The sequence below is a fragment of the Ambystoma mexicanum genome, chromosome 11 (genome assembly GCF_040938575.1).
Source record: "Ambystoma mexicanum isolate Mex_15411 chromosome 11, UKY_AmexF1_1, whole genome shotgun sequence".
In the NCBI taxonomy this organism is placed as follows: domain Eukaryota; kingdom Metazoa; phylum Chordata; class Amphibia; order Caudata; family Ambystomatidae; genus Ambystoma; species Ambystoma mexicanum.
Window position 1 is genome coordinate 1,260,308,688 of NC_090934.1, and position 17,101 is coordinate 1,260,325,788.

Below are 17,101 nucleotides of genomic sequence, written 5' to 3' on the forward strand. Positions count from 1 at the left end.
TGAGGGGACTCTGGATTAAGATTTCCTGCTTCTAAAGGGTCCCCTGGATGCCCACAAAGTTTTGGCAGGATTCGCACTTCGAAGACTAAGCCCTCGATGGGCCCTGGGCAGCCTTGGAAACTCACAACAAGTCAGGGGTTGCACCACAATGAAGCTTGTTTTAAGGCTAGTTGGTCCCACCAGCCCAAGGGAGGAAGTCGTCAGCTGCAGGGCTTCACTGGGCAGTTCGCGGTCCAGGAGGGTGCTGCTGGCGTTCCTTCATGCCTTCATCGGATGTTGTCCTTGAGTGGTCGACTCTCCTTCTAGTCCCAAAAACCTCCCCTTTTAAGCAAGTTCCCATTCATTCACAGCCCTAGGCTGTCAATCACCCAGCAGGGTGTCTGTCCTTCCGGACAGCCAGCCGGCCAATCAAAACTAGTTTCAATCAAGCACAGCTAGAGACAAAGGACAGGGACGTTTCGTGACCCTCCCTCACTTCCTGACTTTCCAGACACACTGGAGCCTGGGCGGGCTTCAGGGCTGAAGCCCGCCAAAGGCAAAATGCACAAAGGACTCAAACCCAATTCAAACAACAGAGTAAAAGCCCAGAAGGAACTAACTGACAAGAAATGGTGAAAAAAGAAGACATGGGCCATTTTGGGAAAATGGTCACCCGTGGGTGCTGTACTGCAGCCGAGAAAACAGCATTCAAGTTAGTTAGTGTAACAGAATGTTACATGCGAAGTGGGATAAGGAGTTACTATGTTACCCCCCAGCACTACACAGTGCTGTGTGCTGGACCCCTAGTAAGACAGTAGTCATCTTACTATTCTTGGGAACAATAGTTCACCCAAGAAAATGTAGTTAAACAATAAGGGAAGTCCAGGGGACTTGTCAAGGGCACTGCATAAAAGGTGCTTAGTGTCACAATGCAAAAAGCAGATGGCTATGGAGTTTACCAGACTCCATTAAACAGAAAGAAACACAAAACTCCTAGTCAGAAAAAACACGAGAGAGTGAGGAAAAGCTCCCACTCACGATAAAAAAGCCCTGAGTCCGCAAAAGAGCTGGGGGTCTCTAAGGATAAAGGGAATTGGCACAGAAATGAAAATTCTCCCTTAAAGTTCCCTTGCACAGGATGACTGTTTTTGAGGGCACGAAAGCACCAGACCGAGGGTTCACTGGGGCAAATAAGGAGAGCAGCCCGAGGACAGCGAGTGTAACGAGCCCAGGGAAGCAGACTGGCACTCTCTCCTCCGAGTAGGCAGCGCCCCCTTACCTGCTTGGAGTTGGTAAGGTACAGCTTGGCTGCCAGGTTGATAACCTGGAGCTTGACAATATCTTCTTCGGTGGTGAAGGACTTGGCCGTCTTGCGCAGGACGTCGGGTGCAATCTTGGGGACGTGCTCACAGTACTCTCCGATCAGCCACACAATACTGGCTCGGGCCATGGGCACCTAGATAGCAAGGGTGACAACTGGTTCATTATGTGGCACTTACAAGTGGGTCGGATGTTAGGAGACTGGGCGATCTTACATGCTCACAATAGGGCAATAAGGACACAACAACATATAGACACAAAGACGAGACATACACTGACACACATGAGCACACACATGTATGTAAAGAGAGACATACACACATATACACAAATACTGAACACATGTACGAAAAAGGCAAATCGGTACAGACGTGGAACAAATGCAGATGTATATATAAACAGATACATATGCAGATAAACACAGCTACATTTACTGCACACTAACAAACTTGCACAGATAAGAACACAAGCATAGATTAAAAGACATTCATAAAACACATATGAACACACACGCACAGGCATGGAGTCAGATGGAGCGACAGAGATTGAAGCCCTTTATGGAGTCTGAGGGTATAGACACATGCACATGTGTATATATATATATATATATATATATATATATATATATATATATATATATATATATATATATATATATATATATATATATATATATATATATATATATACACATATATATATATATATATATATATATATATATAATTCCACATTCTGAAATCGGCTTTCTTTTCTGGAGTGCTTTTAAGCTGCACCTGTTCATTTTGTGTTTTGGTGGTAAAATCACATTTTGTTACTTTTGTGTGACCTTCACATTACCTTTGTCTATAATGAATATGGGGTGTGTGAGGCTGAAGCTTCTTTTTATGATATATTATCTGGGGGCGTGAGGGGAGGCTGTTTTGTGCTGGATATGTGTTTGTGGAAGGAAGCATGATTTGTACCAGGCAGGTTGCTTTCTGCTGTACTTGTTGTCTGTGTGTACAAGAGAGGAAGCCTGGTGTTGATTATAGATGTTGTGCAGTGTTACATGTTTTTTTGAGGGAGAAGATGCCTGGTTTCTACTGTTCTATTGCAGTTTGTTGGTCTCCCTGTGTATGGGGTGCTTGCACAGTTGCCACATCCACTGTCTGTGCAATAGGTCTTCCTTGTGCGTGTTAAGGCAGAGCCCCTCCTTGATTTTGAATGTGTTAAGTAGTCAGTGTGTGTGCATGCGCTGCACCCACCTTGTGCGTGACGGGGCGCACTGCTGCTGCAAGTACAACATGTCTTCTTAGCATATGAGTACAGATGGGCTTGGTTCAAGTGAGATACACAAGCCTGGGTGGGAAAAGCCTTGTGTGCAGGCTGGAGCCCTCTTTTGATGAGGTAAGCAGATAAGGCATGAGAGATCAGCATGGCTGCCCTCATTCCGCCCAATGCGAATACGGCTCTGTTGCCTTCTCGCCAAGTGGTTGCCACCCTTTCTTTGCGCAAAGAATTCCTCAGAGTAGGAATTCAAATGTGCCCTTTAAATGCAATCTCCCAGTCACTTGTGGTTGCCTCACAGATCAAGGCAAGTCGACAGGTGTGTTGGTGGTGGTGGTGGGAGAGTGGGGCTAGGGTAAGCCGCTTCTGATCAGCAGTGGAGCGCGCATGAGACAGGCAGATCTGGGATGTCAAAGTTCAGGGATTTCCTTTTGGCCTATATGTAGGGTACAATCGGAACTAACTTTGATTATAGAGTGATCAATAGATGGCTGTTTACATCGTTTGGGATAGAGCTGTAAGAAGGCGTTTTAGTTTTGGCTGTTACCCATCATAAGTCCAGATGAATTGTCTTATGTTATTTTAGGAAGAGCAAGCTACACATGCGTGTAGTTATGAGACAATGTGATTTGTCAAATGTGTACCTATTGCAGGCACTGCACCTGTTCTGTACATTGTGTTTCAAGCTTCAACCAGCTTGTGCAATCTGGTTGTTAAAGTCGCTTAAACGTTGCTCTCTATACCGTACCTTATACGTGTGAGTGTTTACATAGTGTCTGCCTATGCTTTATCCCTTTTGAATGCATCTGAGGCAAGACTCCTCTGTGTGGAGGGGTCACATGTGATGTGTGGTTGGTCTTGCTGTACATGGTGTGTGAGTGCCATGTGTGTGTGAGTGTGTGTGTGTGTGTGTGTGTGAACTCTGTACAGAATGTCAGTGTTGTGTTGTCCCAATGGTAGGTGTATTACTGGGAATAGTTCTCAATGCTGATGTACCTTTCCTGTATGAAACTCACTGTGTGGTTTCCTTTGCGGAACCTGTTTGCATGTGCTCTTTTTGTACCTATTCAGTGTGGGTTATTGAAGCATTACTTAATACTGGCAGCACAGCAGCTAAGTGAGTGTACACAAATGATGCTGGTAATGCTGCTGCCAGCAGTCCCCCCACTCTCTAGAGTATCTTATATTGTTACTTGTCTTTTATACTGTGCCAAATCACCAAGGTAGTAGTTTCAGAGCGCCTAATTCTTGTCCGTGGTATATTTGGGAAATTGGGCAAAGGGAAGGGCTTTGTGTAAGGATGGGTGCGTGCCACCCCATCTTATATGAATTGTCTTCTGGAGAAAGTTAGAGACTAGATATATGTGTGAAACTATCAACGTTGCCCATAATCACCGCAAGTGAATAACGCTTGATGTGCTCCCAGTGATGCCATAGCAGGCTAGGCAAATGAGGGTCAACCTATTTTTTCAAGCACTATCCATAGACTGTTTGTGTTCGAATGAAGCTTGGTTTTCCAGTCCGGTGAAGTTTGGCAATCTCTGCTATCACAACAGTGAGGGACTGCCTGCAAACACAGCTCTAGACTATTGTCGCCAACGCCGAAAACATGGCCAGTGCGTGTAAAGGAAGGCTGACCTGCCAGCTCAAGCAATGTAGACAATCATTGCATGTGGATGACGCTTGTCCTGAAACCAGCAGCACTGACCCAGTTAGTTCGATGTAATTTAATCAAGATTTGGTCGGATCCAAATCCATTTAATTCTCTTTTTTCTTTTAAGTCATTTGTCCGCAAATATATGCAGGGGAGACCCCAACTGCAGTCTCCCCTTGTCCCCACAACCTTAATTATTACCCTTACCCACCCGCACAAATATTCACAGCCAAATTCAGCCAAACAACTGTAATGGATTTGGCTTTGATCAAATCTCCTGCGATGAAATCTCCCTATCCCACCCAGTCAGCACGTTCCTAGTAAGATTTGCCGGAAAGGGCCAGCACTGTCCCCAGTCAGTGAGTGTGAATGTAGCTTGGCGCCTGCTGCTGCACATCAACAACTGTCCAGCATGTCAACGATTCCTGCACTGCTGCCGCTCATGCTTAATCTGCACTATATGCCAGGGAAGTCTGCACCTCTGCTGCCTTCCCTGTGCCTGGTCTCTGGATCTTCTTCTAGAGAGCACTTACTTGTATGTTGTCTGCCAGCTTGGCCATGTGCTTGATGATCTCGCTGTGCTGGGAGGGCTGCATCTGCAGCAGCTTCTTAATGACAACCACTGACTCCGCCACCACCAGTTCTGGATGGAATAAAGAGAGAGCTCCCGGTTAAGACCTCCACGCCATATTGCGCAGAAGGGACACTGCTTTCTCTTCTTATAGTCTGCACAGAAAACCGCTCTCCGTCCCAGCATATTCTGCTGACAACTCCCTCGACTGCCCCAGTCTGCCCTGTAGAAAACATATTCCCCATCCTTAGCACCCTATGGAGGCAAAACATTGTTTCTCTTTTTCTCTGTCACCTTCATGGCTGCCTCCATCAACAGGAAACGCCCATTGTTAGAAGGATTTTCATGGAGGTGATGTGTAGGGCACAGGAAGATCAATGCACACCCCACGTGCAAGGCTTCTCTGCTGGCTGCCTCTCTAAGGCGAAAGTGTGGCCGGGCTTTCAAGGCTGTACCCTCAAAAGGTGATCGGGGAGAAGAAAAGGCAGGGGAGAAGAAAAGGCACAGGGTAGCATACAACAACAGCACACAATCAGGGATTGCCCACGCAGAAACGGATATGCAGTATTTTACGGGTGAGAAGCTCTGGAGGATAGAGTCTTTGAGGGCAGCGACTTCCGCGGAAGTCACTAAAGAATTTCGAGATTGTTTTTAAATGTTCGTAAAAACCCCAACATTTGTCTACTGAATGAATCAAAAAGGAAGCTAGCGGTTACAGAGAAAAGAACGCCCTGCAGATTTAAAATGACCCCTACTGTGATTGATTTGTTCGGTGCAAAACTCTAGATCTTCTGAAAATTGCTAAAGTTTCGGTGAAGCATCCCACCGTAGACACACTCACAGTACTACAGAACTAACTGCAGTTTGCCTACACCACCCAGTTATTACCCAACACAGCAATTCTTTATTACAGCAAAAGAAACTTCTTTACACACTCAACCTAATTTCAGAACATGCATTGGCAAAGCCAAGCCAACAGATTTGTCTTTTGTGTAGTCATGGGACAAGAATGTTCCTGGCACTGCCATAATGGTAATACTTGGCAATAAATGTCAACAGCTGGAAAAGGTTTGATTAACTGGCCATTGTGAAATACCTATACATGGGCCAAAAACAGCTGGCTTTGTCAATGCTGGTTTTTAACAGGACTTCAGTGCAAAGAACACATTTCCAACTCAATCAAGCCATTAAATCTCAGCAGGCTGCTTAGTAAAAAGAACACGGTGGGGTCAATGTTTGATGCTACTGCTTGAAAAAGCTCAAAGAGTTCCCAGGCAGATGTTTTTTGGGCAGGGAGGGGAAGAAAGTGGATGGGAATAGCCATCAAGATTAGCATGGCCATGATCAGTCAATGGGTGGGTAAATAACCAAACCACACCTAGATGTGGTGTGCCCCTCCTCACATGCCATCTCCCACCTAGTTGTACTCCAATGCAATAGTTGTGCCTGATAGGTGGCACTAAAGCTTGGCCTAGATGTGCATTTTACAAATCTGAATGGATACTCTGCCTTTGTTTTTGTACTCATATTCAAAAACGAAAGTCAGGCGCATTCTGCTGCTCACCTCTAATAAAGAATTCAATGGTTTGCTCACATTAGGCTTTTACTCCAAAATTCTCAAGCTTGTAAGTATGTACACTCCCAATAAAGTAAACTGACTGCTATATGTTATGCCTGGAATTACCTGACTTTGCCCTCTCAAAAGGTGAAATGAAGCCGTACTAGATACCCAGGATGGGCACCCACTGATAAAGTAGGATTCTTTTTTTTTAATTGTTTTCTTGGTTAAAAACAAACCTTACACGATTAACTATGCACAACAACCATGCAATATATTGCGATGAATCCAATGGAGTCATCCTGGATTCCCTGGTGGGATCCTCCTCCCATGTGGCCAGGGGGTGGCAGCCGTTACCTGAACCTGACCCTGAGGGCAGTTCGATGAGGGATGATCACATGGGAGCAGACAACTACCAGGGAGGTTTTATGGCATCATTGGAGGAGTCACCGTGTTTCCCCTTTTCCACGAGAAAGACCCCCTGAACCCCAAGACCTTAATGGCCTATTGTCAGATAAGGATTTCCCCCTGCAGAGGGAGTTAAGAAACATTTTCTTTACATCATTCTAGTCAAGCCCCACTTTCCACCCAAATACCCATAACTCACACATAACACCTTTTGTTCTTAATGTTCCTTCATGTAAAGTCCAGGAGAAAAACTATTTAAGAATTAAGATTCCAAAGGTAAGCATGGTCTCTAATCCTGTTGTGCCTTTTTGTGAAAACTGAGAAAAAACATCCAGGAGTTAAAAGCCCAAAGAAAGTTATTGACTACAACTCCCATAACCAATCAGGTACTGAGACGAGGAGGAGGACAAGGGAGTTTGTGCAAAGTGACAGGACTAGTTGTTTTTCCAAAACCTGCAATGAGTGGGATATTTAAAAATGGCATCTACACTATAGAACAGAGAGGTGCAGCAAGCAATGCAGAAGGAGACGTTGCCGTCTACACTGGGGCTCCTAAGTGCGGGGCACACTGAGAGCACTGGCGAAGCATAGGAGGCCGTTGGGACTCGGAGAGAGACGCCGCTCATGAGCAGGGAGGATCAGACGCCAGGAGCATTCCTTCTGAAAATTGTGTAGGAAGGTTCCAATCTTAACTGTATCGGAAGGTTGTGCCAATTTATTGCGACTTTAATGTTGAAAGCCCTGCCCAAGCCATTTGATTTCTTAAACCTTGCTATCCTTAATTGGCCTTGTGATTTGGATCTGAGGGCATGTAGCAGGTTATCTTCTTTTTGAGATATTCTGGGGCTTTACCGTGAATGCACCTCTGTGCTAGGGTCAGAGCTTTAAACAGAACTCTGTCTCCTGCTGCCAACCAGTGAAGACTTCTTCTTTTTTCACTGATGTGTTTGTCTTTTGATTTCCCTTTAATGATTCTTACCGCGTCGTTCTGAATAGTTTGACAATTAGCAGTGTGTCCTTTAGTAGCTCCCAAAAAGAGTGCATTTCCATAGTCTACTCTTGATAGAATGGTGGCTCTAGCTATGGTCTAGCTAAAGAGACATTTTGCCATGCTGTTCAAGAATCTAGGAGAAGGGGGTTCCCTTCTGGATCCAGGGGTTTTTACCTTGGAGAACATTTTTTGTTGGAGTCATTCTAATACTTTTGGTTTTGAACACTTTTTTTATAAGTGTGAGGGTCAGGATAGGTTGTTTTGGACAAGAGAGCAGCTATTCAGTTACCGACATCCTGACACAGACAAAATCCTTAGTTTTAGTTTCTAGGTAGGGAAGTTCATCTTTAGAATAGGGCTAGAGAGGTGTTTTTCCAACCCAATTTTAATTAATACAAATGTCTTCACTCGAGAACACAACAACCTGGTATCCGTCTCTCATTTCTGACCCCTCACAATACAGAAATAGGATTAAAGTGCCCAATGAAATTAAAAGAGAATTATTCCTGCCTGCTAAACTTGCATCAGTCCTTTATATACCACACAAGTTAATCCTGTACAAGAAATGTGTTAAGGCGATCAGCAGTGCTATGGAGAGACCACTAAGTATCCTCCCCCACAAACTTTCGCAGGGGTCGCACCTAACATTGATAATAAATTTACCAAAGAAGTAGAGTCTTAGGAAAACAAGAATAGGCGTTTCAGAATTTCAGTTTGCCATGAACAATATCGGCATAAGGAACAAGTTACTTACCTGTAACTGTTGTTCTCCAGCATGGGTCTGGCATGGATTCACATGCTCATGAATATTCCCCGTCGTCAGGCTGGGAATCCTCGGTAAAGAAAAAACCAGTATCAGTTTCGTTTCTGATCTGTCTTTCGTAGTAATAACCAATCACTGGTCTCTGCGTCATACTGACCACAGCCAATGACTGCCCTCTACCTAAGCACCGCCTCTGGCAGCCATCTTCAGATTTGGAAGCACGTGAAGTGGCAGTATGACCAAGTGAAGAGCCGCAGAGGGGTAGGCGGGAGGGTTCGCATGTGAATCCATGCCAGACCCATGCTGGAGAACAACAGTTACAGGTAAGTAACTTGTTCCTTCTCCAGCATGGGGTCTGGCATGGATTCACATGCTCATGAATAAAGAATACATAGCAGTACACACATGCACAACCACGGGAGGTGGCAACGGCTCAACATTAAGCAGTACATCAAACTCAACATTAAGCATCTTACCTCCTCACCAGGCTCACCTCAGGCGAACAGGTTGCGCAGCACTGCTTGGCCGACCCTGGACTCCTCCCTGGAATCCCGATCGACGCAGTAGAATTTCGTGAAGGTGTGCGTCGACCTCCACGTAGCAGCCCTGCATATGTCCAGCAGGGGCACACCAGAAAGGAACGCCGTGGTAGCTGCGATCGCTCTGGTGGAATGGGCTCTCGGACGGCCAGGCAGCGGTCGGTTTGCCAACCGATGACAGTACATGATACAGCCGGAGAGCCATATGGAAATGGAAGCCTTCGAGAGAGCCTTCCCCTGATTGACAGGTCCAAAGTTCACAAAGAGTTGTGACGTCTTCCGAAAACACTTTGTGCGGTCCACGTAGAACTTCAGCGCTCTAGCCACATCCAGCGAGTGCAAAGTCCTCTCAGCCGGCGACGAAGGCGACGGGAAGAACACAGGCAACACCAAGGGTTCGTTGAGATGGAAGTCCGACGGTACCTTGGGCATGAAGGAGGGGTGCGTCCTGAGCACTACCCTCGTGTCGTGAAAAGTCAAGTTTGGGGCCTTGCATGAAAGGGCCTGGATCTCTCCCACCCGTCGTGCGGAGGTGATGGCCACAAGAAATGCTGTTTTCCACGACAGAAACTTCAACGGGGCCGAGTGCAGAGGCTCGAACGGAGGTCCCATGAGCTTGGTCAGCACCACGTTGAGCTCCCACGCCGGGGCCGGAGCCTTCACCGGCGGGAACGATCTGAACAGTCCCTTCATGAACTCTTTCACCAGACGATGAGACCACAAGGACGTCCGGCCCGTGGTTCTGGTGTATCGGGAGATCGCAGCAAGATGAATCTTGATGGACGCGTGTGCCAGTCCAGCTTTGGCCAGCGTCAGCAGGTACGGCAGTACCTGGGGAGCCGTAATCCGTAGAGGGTTAATCTTCTGTGCGTGGCACCAGACAGAGAACCTCTTCCATTTGTGTCCGTAGCATTTAAGAGTCGAGGACGCCCTGGCCTTTGCAAGAACCTCTGCAGTCGGCCGGTATGTCGTATCCTCCAAACTCTAGCGCTGCAGGAGCCAGGCCTGCAAGTTCAGCGATTTCGGGTCGTGGTGGAGGATGGCGCCTCCTTCCCTGGAGAGAAGATCCGCGTCCACCGGCAGCTTGATTGGCGGGGACGCTGACAAGTCCAGAAGGTCCGCGAACCATATCTGCCTCGGCCACGCAGGTGCGACGAGGATCATCCTGCACCGTGACCTCTTGAGCTGGTTGACGAGCCGGATTAGCAGTGGCAAAGGAGGGAATGCGTAGAGGAACAGGCCCTCCCAGGGGAACGAGAAGGCATCGCCCATGCTCCTCGCCTGGGGAAACCTGCTGGCGAACCTCCGGCACTTGGAGTTCGTCGCCGTCGCGAACAGGTCGATCTGGGGTGTGCCCCACCGTCAGAAGAGGCGATCCACTAGATCCTGCCGTAGTTCCCACTCGTGGCACGAGCGCAGCTCCCTGCTGAGTGAGTCGGCGATGGTGTTTTTTATCCCTGCCAGATGAAACGGCACCAGAAACATCCTTTGGGCGACGGCCCAATGCCACAGGTCCTGCGCCTCCTTGGACAGCGCTGGGGACCTGGTTCCGCCCTGTTTCCTGATGTTAAACATGGTGGTGGTGTTGTCGGTGAAGATCCTCACCACCTTGCCCTTGAGGGACGGAAGGAAGGACCTGAGGGCCCAGAACACTGCACGGAGCTCCAGGACTTTGATATGGAGGGACTTCTCCGTCGGGAGCCAAAGGCCTCTCGCGTGCAGATTTTCGGTGTGCGCTCCCCACCCTTCCAGGGAGGCATCGGTGGTCACTGTCTCCTGGTGGTCTGGGGTCTGGAAGTCCATGCCCGCCGTCAGATGCGTGCGGTTGCCCCACCACCGGACCGCTCGGCGGAAACTCTCGTCGAGTGTGATCCTCTCCTCGAAGCTGCCCGTCGTTTGGATCCAGCGCGCGTCCAGGAACTCCTGCAACGGGCGCATCCGGAGCCTGCACATGGGAATGAGGTAGATGCAGGAAGACATCATTCCGAGGAGGGACTTGATGGACCTCACCTTGGCCGCGTCGGAAACCAACATCCGCTGTACCTTGCCCAGGATGGACCTGGTCCTTTCCTCCGACGGGGAGGCCAGAAGAGACACTGTGTCGAGCTTCGCTCCCAGAAACAGTGCGTTTTGCGCGGGTACCAGGTGAGACTTGGCGTAGTTCACGGAGAATCCCAGGTCCATGAGAAGTCGGACGGTCCTTGCCGTGTGATCCACGGCGAGCTCCCTCGTCTTGGCTCGGATGAGCCAGTCGTCCAGGTAGGGGTAGACGTGGATCCCCTCGAGGCGCAGCTGCGCCGCCACCGGTGCAAGGCACTTGGTGAATACCCTGGGTGCCGACCGTAGTCCGAAGGGGAGGGCTTTGAACTGGTAGTGACGCCCTTGGACCACAAACCTGAGGAATTTTCGGTGCCCCTTTAGGATGGGAATATGGAAGTAGGCATCCTCCAAATCCAACGACGACAGGAAGTCTCCTTCCTCCAGCTGACCCAGGACGTGCTGGAGGGTGACCATCCGGAACTTTTGCGCCTTGATGAACTTGTTCAGACGTCGCAGGTCCAGGATGGGGCGCCATCCCCCCGTCTTCTTCTTCACGAGGAAGTATCTCGAGTAAACTCCGGAGCCCTGAAGCCTCTTTGGGACGAGTTCGATGGCGCCCTTCCTGAGCATCGCCTTTACCTCCAGGAGAAGTTGAGGGACGTGAAGTTCTTTCCTGGCCACGGGGGGGGACGCGCGGACACCTTCTTTGAAACTCGAGCACGTGGCCCCGGGCCAAGGCGTCCAGCACCCAACGGTCGGTGGAGATGGACTCCCACACGCTGACGAAGCTCGCCAGCCGGCCTCCCACCGGGGTGCTTCGGTGGGGGCCCGACCCCACGGTCGGTTCAATCCTGCTTCGACGAGGCTTTGCCGCCTTGACCTCCTTGGCGACGACGGCGGGATCCGCCAGACTTGCCTCGTCCTCTGTAGGCCTCCTGAGCCGACGAGCGGGCCGCTTGACGGTAGGTGGAGAAACCGCCGCCGGAACTTTTGGAGGCGCCCTTGCCTCCGCTGCTCCGAAAGGGCGTCCGTCGTTGTTGCAGAACTCCAAGGGCCCGGGCCGTCTCGGTGTCCGCTTTAATGGCCTGAAGGGAATCGTCCACTGTTTTCCCAAACAGGTTGTTCCCATCGAAGGGCCTGTCCAGGACTCTGGTCTGAACGTCTTGACGGAAGTCCGTAGCCTTGAGCCAACCACGCCGCCTAAGGCAAACGCCGTTGCCCAACTGGCGGAACCCAGTGTCGGCGATGTCCATCGCAACGGTAATGGCGTGGTCCGAAGCCACCTCACCTTCCTGCAGGATCTCCAGGGCCTCTGCCCTCTTGTCGTCCGGCAAGAAGTCCAGTAGGGGAGCCAGTTTGTACCAGAGCTCCCTGTCGTAGCGGGCCACGATAGCCAAGGCGTTGGCCGCTTTAATCGTCGTCGCCGCAGACGAGATGACTCTGCGTCCCATAGCGTCCAATTTCTTTCCCTCGCCGTCCGGTGGGGAAGTCGATGTGGAGGCCGCACCCCCCCCGCTTTTTTCCTGGCCGCCGCGGAGACGACTGAGTCCGGGGTAGGCTGCGCCCGGAGGCACAGGGGGGGCGTGTCCGGGACCCGGTACTTCTTCTCGTACCGGTCTCTTCTAGCTGGCGTCGTGGAAGGGTTCTTGACGAGTGTGAGGCCCTCATCCCAAATGTCGTCCAATAGAGGCACTGAGAGGACCGTCTTCCTCTTGGCCTCGCGCCGCTGATAAAGGAAACCTTCCTTCTTCTTCTCCTCAGGGCAGAGTTGGAAAAGCTCGGATGCCCTGGTGATCATGGAGTGGAACGATCCAATCTCGTCGGGCGGAGAAGCCCTGGTGGGAGGCGACGACGGTACATCCTCGTCGTATACCTCGTCGTCCGTACCCGTCGCTGCCGTGTCAGTCCCCGTATCATCCCCTCGGGTGGACGGGGAGGAGGGCTGGAAGGGGCGCGACGGCTGAAAAGGAGGCGGAGGGTGGATCCTTCTTTTCTTGGTAGGGGGAACACCAGAAGGTCCCGGTTCTGGGTCCCCCGACGGGAGAGGTTCCGTCGGCAACGGTAGTCTCGTCCTTATCTCTGAGCATAAGGTCTGTATAGCCAACAAAATGGCCGCCGAGTTGTCTCGCGGCGCTGGCAGAGGGGAATCCGACGGGCGATCAGGGGCCATCCCGGCGGGCCGGTCTTCCACGCCGAGGCCGTGGCTTAAGACTTCGACCAGCTCCTCCTCCGAGGTTGAGGCCGAATCTACGATGACGCCCTGCCCCCCCTTTTTCTTCCCCACGGGGGATTTCACGGGGGTCCTATCGATGGGCACAAAAGAGGACTCCCTCCGAGGTGGCAGGGAGACTCTGAGCCCCGAGGTCGCCACCACTGGTGTAGCCTCCACAGGCTGAGCCAGGGCCGCCGCGACAGTTTCGATAGAGGGCTTGGCCGGATGGATTAAGGCCTTCACCACCCTAGGTGTGCTCACCGCCTTATCCTTGAGGGGGGGACACTGCCTCGCTCCCCCTTCTCCTTCGAGCTCGACCGGGGCCTCTCCAGGAGCTTCGCCGGGTGCTCGGCCTTCCTCTTGCCCGACCCAGAGCGTTGGCTCGTGGTTGATGGTGCCGGGGAGGGTGCGCCCTGCCTGGCGCCCGTAGAGCCCGACCGTTCGGCGCTCCCAGTGCCAGCGGACTCGCGGTGCTTGGCCTTATGTTGGACCCCCGTCGCCGGGGCGTCCTCAAAGGTCTTAGAAGACCGCTCGGCTTTCTTCCTCTTCTTCTCGCCGGACGGGCTCTTCCCTTCCAGCCAGTTGGCGAGACGTTGATGGCGGTCCTTCATGGTCCGCTCCGACATGTTGCCGCAACACGCACAGTCCTTCTCCACGTGCGTCTTGTCCTCATGTAGGCAGTAAAGACAAAAAGAGTGTTCGTCCTCCTTGAAGACGTTCTGCAGCTGACATCCAAGGCAGACCCTGAACAGCTTTCCGGGCGTCGAGCTCCCCTTCTCCTGGGCCATGACCGGGCCTGAGAAACTTCTGGAGTCCTCCAAAAGCGTAGCTCGACGAAATCTTCACCCTTGAGGGGCGCAGGCGAATCCGACACGGGTCCCCGTTGATCGGATGGAGAATCGGTGGAGCTTGAGGCTCTTCTGACCGAAAAAACGAAGTTTTTGAGAAAAAACGTGAAAAAATAGCACTAACGCTCGAGAGCAATAGCACGAGGATCCCAACACATGAACGTGCGGTAAAAATCTGAAGATGGCTGCCAGAGGCGGTGCTTAGGTAGAGGGCAGTCATTGGCTGTGGTCACTATGACGCAGAGACCAGTGATTGGTTATTACTACGAAAGACAGATCAGAAACGAAACTGATACTGGTTTTTTCTTTACCGAGGATTCCCAGCCTGACGACGGGGAATATTCATGAGCATGTGAATCCATGCCAGACCCATGCTGGAGAACAACAGTTACAGGTAAGTAACTTGTTCCTTATGCCGATATTGTTCATGGCAAACTGAAATTCTGAAACACCTATTCTTGTTTTCCTAAGACTCTACTTCTTTGGTAAATTTATTATCAATGTTAGGTGCGACCCCTGCGAAAGTTTGTGGGGGAGGATACTTAGTGGTCTCTCCATAGCACTGCTGATCGCCTTAACACACTTCTTGTACAGGATTAACTTGTGTGGTATATAAAGGACTGATGCAAGTTTAGCAGGCAGGAATAATTCTCTTTTAATTTCATTGGGCACTTTAATCCTATTTCTGTATTGTGAGGGGTCAGAAATGAGAGACGGATACCAGGTTGTTGTGTTCTCGAGTGAAGACATTTGTATTAATTAAAATTGGGTTGGAAAAACACCTCTCTAGCCCTATTCTAAAGATGAACTTCCCTACCTAGAAACTAAAACTAAGGATTTTGTCTGTGTCAGGATGTCGGTAACTGAATAGCTGCTCTCTTGTCCAAAACAACCTATCCTGACCCTCACACTTATAAAAAAGTGTTCAAAACCAAAAGTATTAGAATGACTCCAACAAAAAATGTTCTCCAAGGTAAAAACCCCTGGATCCAGAGGGGAACCCCCTTCTCCTAGATTCTTGAACAGCATGGCAAAATGTCTCTTTAGCTAGACCATAGCTAGAGCCACCATTCTATCAAGAGTAGACTATGGAAATGCACTCTTTTTGGGAGCTACTAAAGGACACACTGCTAATTGTCAAACTATTCAGAACGACGCGGTAAGAATCATTAAAGGGAAATCAAAAGACAAACACATCAGTGAAAAAAGAAGAAGTCTTCACTGGTTGGCAGCAGGAGACAGAGTTCTGTTTAAAGCTCTGACCCTAGCACAGAGGTGCATTCACGGTAAAGCCCCAGAATATCTCAAAAAGAAGATAACCTGCTACATGCCCTCAGATCCAAATCACAAGGCCAATTAAGGATAGCAAGGTTTAAGAAATCAAATGGCTTGGGCAGGGCTTTCAACATTAAAGTCGCAATAAATTGGAACAACCTTCCCATACAGTTAAGATTGGAACCTTCCTACACAATTTTCAGAAGGAATGCTCCTGGCGTCTGATCCTCCCTGCTCATGAGCGGCGTCTCTCTCCGAGTCCCAACGGCCTCCTATGCTTCGCCAGTGCTCTCAGTGTGCCCCGCACTTAGGAGCCCCAGTGTAGACGGCAACGTCTCCTTCTGCATTGCTTGCTGCACCTCTCTGTTCTATAGTGTAGATGCCATTTTTAAATATCCCACTCATTGCAGGTTTTGGAAAAACAACTAGTCCTGTCACTTTGCACAAACTCCCTTGTCCTCCTCCTCGTCTCAGTACCCGATTGGTTATGGGAGTTGTAGTCAATAACTTTCTTTGGGCTTTTAACTCCTGGATGTTTTTTCTCAGTTTTCACAAAAAGGCAAAACAGGATTAGAGCCCATGCTTACCTTTGGAATCTTAATTCTTAAATAGTTTTTCTCCTGGACTTTACATGAAGGAACATTAAGTTTATGTCACCCACATCGAACTTCAGGCACCACGCCACATTAATGTCGATTACTGGGATGGAACTCGGAGGTGGGGCATACAAGGTCATATAATATACTGCCCAAGCCGACTTTGTAATAGGGTTTTCTTAGAAAATTAATTACCACTGGCACAGTGAATTTACTAATTTCCAGTAATTGGAGCTGGATTTACTCAGCACACGATTAAGCATGATTTCACCATCATGCTTGTCCTGCACACCCCTTCAGTCTTCCGGTCTCTTACCGTCTCGGTTGGACAGGAGCTGGACTAGTCCATTCAGGCAGGTGTCACGGACTTTACCAATGTTCGTCGCACAGCGCCCAATGGCCTGGATCGTGGCTGCAACAAAATCCTTATCCATGCTCCGGATGTAGGTCTGCAGGAAAAGAAAGCGGGGTGGGATGGAAGAGGAGAAGGATGTGTCAGAGCCAACTCTGATCCTTTGCTAAAAGCACCTGCGAAGTGGTCATGTGATGTTGCTGGTCCACTTCCCTATCATGTGAAAGTCAGAACTGCTTGGTGGAAGCTTATCCTCGGAGCCGAGTGTGTGCGATCGGTGAGGGAGACTTCTGCGTTCTCACTGTCGGCCTAAGGCTGGTGGCGGCATACACAGTTTCAGGTTATCTAAAAAGAGCCTGGAAGCACAGGGTGCGAATGTAGAAGAAAGTGCGAGTGGCATGCACGGCCCATCTTTTTTGATGCATTATGGATTTTTGGATTACTATTGTTCTGATCAGAGGGGTAGATACAGGTAATGTTTATGGCAATCACCCCCGCGTCGGGACAGACATGGGTGGTAACAGCCGGCCAGCCCAAGCCTAGGCAGGCCCAAGCAAAGCACTGCCCGGCCATGTCCGCCTCCCCCCAACAAGGGGGTGATTAGCACCCCGGGATTCATCTGGGGAGCAAATGGTTTATTTATGTTTCCGGGAGATTGGCTGTGCGTATTGCGCAATTCCAATTTCCAGCAAAAAATTAAAAATGGTTGCCGCGGGCAGCGGGCGT

General features: G+C 49.9%; 1 protein-coding gene across 5 annotated transcripts in view; it reads right to left on the minus strand.

The window, feature by feature from the left end:
• AP3B2 (adaptor related protein complex 3 subunit beta 2) overlaps nucleotides 1-17,101 on the minus strand; it is a 533,172-nt gene that overhangs the window by 192,954 nt on the left and 323,117 nt on the right. For all 5 annotated transcript variants that reach the window (XM_069624707.1, XM_069624706.1, XM_069624708.1 and 2 more), the window contains exons 13-15: nucleotides 16,340-16,472; nucleotides 4,756-4,865; nucleotides 1,259-1,435 (exon numbers count right to left, since the gene is read on the minus strand). In XM_069624707.1, the coding sequence (XP_069480808.1) occupies nucleotides 1,259-1,435; nucleotides 4,756-4,865; nucleotides 16,340-16,472 (420 nt within the window). The remainder of the gene's footprint in view (nucleotides 1-1,258; nucleotides 1,436-4,755; nucleotides 4,866-16,339; nucleotides 16,473-17,101) is intronic.